General features: G+C 39.6%; 1 protein-coding gene across 1 annotated transcript; it reads left to right on the forward strand.

Annotated features, from left to right (window-relative positions):
• The first annotated feature begins 1,495 nt into the window (after positions 1-1,495).
• LOC104232274 (uncharacterized) lies at positions 1,496-2,179 on the forward strand. The gene has a single exon (XM_009785446.2). It carries the CDS (start codon positions 1,496-1,498, stop codon positions 2,177-2,179), a length of 684 nt encoding a protein of 227 aa, XP_009783748.2.
• Positions 2,180-4,161: the final 1,982 nt, after the last annotated feature.

Raw genomic sequence — 4,161 nt, forward strand, 5'->3', positions numbered from 1 at the left:
GATTTTGTGGAGCCATATAGGCTAATTATAATATTTTATGTGTTATTAACATGATGGGCATCAGTTGGATTTGGTAAATAAGTGCATAAGTCTTATAATGTGTAATTTGGGGTCTAATGGGAGTCCTAAGTCTAAGCCAAGTTGGAAAATTTCATAATAGACTAAAGTTGTAAATGAGTACGCACAAGACCTCGCCTTGGACAAGCATATTTACATTTATATAAGGTGTGTGTGATTCACAACCTATCAAATTAAAGCTCTTTGAGTCTAGTTTCCGATGCATTAAACCGTTCGTCATTTGGAGGTGTATACAAAAAGTTACGACCATTTTACTGGGCATGTGTCATATGTGCGCCCAGGTGCGCAGCGGAAGCGTGGCCGGGCATATTGAGAAGTATTCTGCCTCGTGAGCGCGGCCTTAGCGTGGTCTTAGTGCGGGAGCGCTAGTAGCAGACCTCTAAATACACCTAAGGATGGGAAATGAGAGGATTTAAGTCATTTTTCAAGACTAGGGCATCCTCTCCATCCCCAATCCGGCCAAGGTATCCAATTGCACACCTAAGGTGAGTTTTTAAATGTGTTTTCATGGTGATTTCACTTCTTATTCACTAGTTAAAACATGGTTTTGATTGGATTTTATAGGATTTCTTCAAAATCTCAAGAACATCCCAAAAGTTGTCTTTCAAGATTTGGTCTACAAGAGGTAATCTTTTACCCTTAGACTTACATATATGGAGTTATTATAGAAATATGAGTATGAATTAAGTATTATAACTCATGGGATAGGGCTAGGACAGAGAAGAGGGTGGGGGGTCTCTAGGGTTTGGGGGTAGGGTTAGGACACTTATATGGGAGATAAGGGTCAATTCCAAGCCATTCGATCAAAAAAAATGAATGGTCAAGATTGAACGCCTCAAAACGACGTCGTTTTATTAAGTGGAGGGGGGGATGGATCAGTCTTTAGAGGGTTTGGGCTAGATTGGGGGGAAAAATTGGGCTGTGAGATTTTGGTCTTGGCCCAATTTTGGGATTTAACAAAGCTTCCCCCTTATTTATTTATTTTTTATCTTTTCTTGATTTTTAACCTACTAAATTTAATTAAAAATCCTAGACTAAAATCTAATTCATAAAATTATATTTGTTAACCTAAACATAAATAATTAACTTAAAGATAATGCAAGGAAATTACTAACTTGAGAGTAAAAGCTAAAAATGTAAAAAATGGTCAATATTTTTGATTTTTGTCTATTAATGCAATTAATTAACAACTTAAACCTAAAAATGCAAATATCAATCTAAAAATGCAATGCATGAAATTTGAATATTTTTAGGGTATTTTCCATTATTTTAAAATATTAAAATTCAACTAAATGTAAACAATTTAACAGATATTCCTAAAAATTCCATAAAAATTAAAATAAATTAGAAAAATCTATTTTGTGACTTTGTAGGAATATTTTTGGTCAGGAAAAAATTACGTGCTCACAATATGAAAATGATAAAGGACTTGATGTCCCGCAAGTTTGACTTTCAAGACTTGGCCATGGTTACACTGACTCAGACTTGCAGTGCTGTTGTGACGAGACCCATAGCTGAGAAGCTATCTGACCTAGGGAGTTTCACAATCCCATGCATAATTGGCAACTATGCCTTTCCTAAGGTACTGTGTGATTTGGGAACAAGCATAAACCTTATTCCCCTAGCTATCTACAAAAGGCTAGGCATTGGAAGAGCTAGACCCACGTCCATGTTACTACAATTGGCTGACCGGACAGTGAAGAGGCTCTCTGGTATTCTAGATGATGTATTAGTACAGGTTGGGAAGTTTGTGTTCCCAGTAGACTTTTTCATCCTTGACTGTCGGGTTGACGAGGAAATTCCCGTAATTTTGGGAAGACCATTCTTGGCCAATAGGAGAGCTTTGATTGACTGTGAAACTGGAGGGCTCAAAATGAAATTAAATGATGAAGAGATAACATTCAACGTGCAGAAATCTATATGGAGACCAAGTGAATTTGCTAATTGCTCTCTAATAAATGCAATTGATGTAATTTTGGAGGAGGAAGATGAGACATTGAACATTAAAGACCCTCTAGCAGCCTGTCTCATGAACTTAGATGAAGCCAATGGAGAAGACTTGGCAGAGTGGGTACTTGCTCTTGAAGGCCAAGGTTTTTGAAGAAGGGAGCTCGAGTTTGAGCTCTTGCATTTAGAGAAAAAAAAATCTCCTCCAGCTAAGCCATCGATAGAAGAGCCACCAAAGTTGGAACTGAAGCCACTGCCATCTCATCTCAGGTATACCTTCTTGGGACCTAACTCCACTTTACATGTTATTATCTTATCTAGTTTATCAGATGTGCAGGCAGAACAACTTTTGTAGGTATTGATGGAGTGCAAGACTGCAATTGGTTGGACCATTGCAGACATTAAGGGTATTAGCCCGGCCTTCTGTATGCATAAGATTTTACTAGAAGATGGTCACAAACCTTCCAAAGAACATCAAAGAAGGCTGAACCCTAACATGAAAGAAGTGATTAAGTGGTTAGATGCAGGAATCATATTCCCTATCTCTGACAGCAACTGGGTTAGCCCTGTTGAGTGTGTGCCAAAAAAGGGAGGTATGACGGTAGTGATAAATGAGAAGAATGAATTGCTCTTTACACGAACAGTCACATGTTGGCGAATCTGTATGGATTACAGGAAGTTGAACTTGGCTACTCGGAAGGACCATTTCCCACTGTCATTCATTGATCAGATGCTAGATAGATTGGTAGGGAGGTCCCACTTTTGCTTTTTAGATAGGTACTCGGGGTATAATCAGATTTCTATTTCCCCAGAGGATAGAGAGAAAACGTCGTTCACCTGCCCTTATGGTATCTATGCCTTTTGGAGAATGTCGTTTGGCTTATGCAATGCACCCGCCACATTCCAAAGGTGCATGATGGCCATCTTCACAGATATGGTAGAGGAAATAATGGAGGTTTTCATGGATGACTTCTCAGTGGTGGGGAACTCATTTGAGGATTGCCTTGCAAACTTGAGAAGAGTATTGAAAAGGTGTATCGAGACTAATCTGGTACTCAATTGGGAAAAGTCCCATTTCATGGTACGTGAAGGTATAGTATTGGGGCACCTAGTGTCGAGTAAAGGTATTGAGGTGTATTGTGCAAAGGTTGATATGATCAAAAAGCTTCCACCACCCACATACGTTAAAGCAATAAGAAGCTTCCTCGGGCACGCCAATTTTTATAGGCGATTCATAAAAGATTTTTCCAAAATTGCTAACTCCTTGTGTAAATTTCTTGAAAAAGATCACCCTTTTGTGTTTTCTGATGACTGCAGGGTAGTGTTTGAGGAATTGAAGAAGAGACTGGTAACAACACCTATCATAGTTGCCCCCGATTAGGAGCAACTATTTGAGCTGATGTGTGATGCGAGTGACTATGATGTGGGAGAAGTTCTTGGTCAGCGAAAAGATAAAATCATGCATCCAATATACTACACAAGTAGAATGCTGAGTGGAGCCCTTCTAAATTACACTGTGACCGAGAAGGAGATGCTGGTAATGGTGTTCGCATTTGACAAATTCAGGTCATACCTGATAGGCTCGAAGGTAATTGTTTACACTGACCATGCTGTCCTCAGGTACATAATCGAGAAGAAGGAGTCAAAGCCGCGCCTGATCAGATGGGTGCTACTACTGCAAGAATTTGACTTAGAGATCCGTGACCGAAAGGGAATAGAGAACCAAGTAGCTGATCACTTGTCTAGGTTGGAAGGAGCCGAGAAGAAGGTTAAAGTGGAAGAGATTGTGGAAACTTTCCCGAATGAACAACTATTAGCCACAAGTCTTGAGGAAGCGCCATGGTGTGCAGACATTGCAAACTACCCGGCGAGCGGTATTATTCCTTATGACCTCTCCTTTGTCCAAAAGAAAAAGTTCTTTCGTGATTGTCGCATGTATTATTGGGATGAGCCTTATCTGTTCAGGATTTGTATTGATAACATGATCCGGAGATGTATATCTGAGATAGACCAATCTTCTATTTTGCAGGCATGTCACGCATCACCATATGGTGGGTATTTCAGGGGAGTAAGGACAACTTCGAAAGTCTTGGAGTCGGGCTTCTATTGGCCAACATTGTTGAAAGATGCAATTTA

The sequence above is a fragment of the Nicotiana sylvestris genome, chromosome 2 (genome assembly GCF_000393655.2).
Source record: "Nicotiana sylvestris chromosome 2, ASM39365v2, whole genome shotgun sequence".
In the NCBI taxonomy this organism is placed as follows: domain Eukaryota; kingdom Viridiplantae; phylum Streptophyta; class Magnoliopsida; order Solanales; family Solanaceae; genus Nicotiana; species Nicotiana sylvestris.

Bases quoted from the DNA above. Each gene is read 5' to 3' on its own strand.
- LOC104232274 (XM_009785446.2), top strand. From the start codon at position 1,496: ATGATAAAGGACTTGATGTCCCGCAAGTTTGACTTTCAAGACTTGGCC.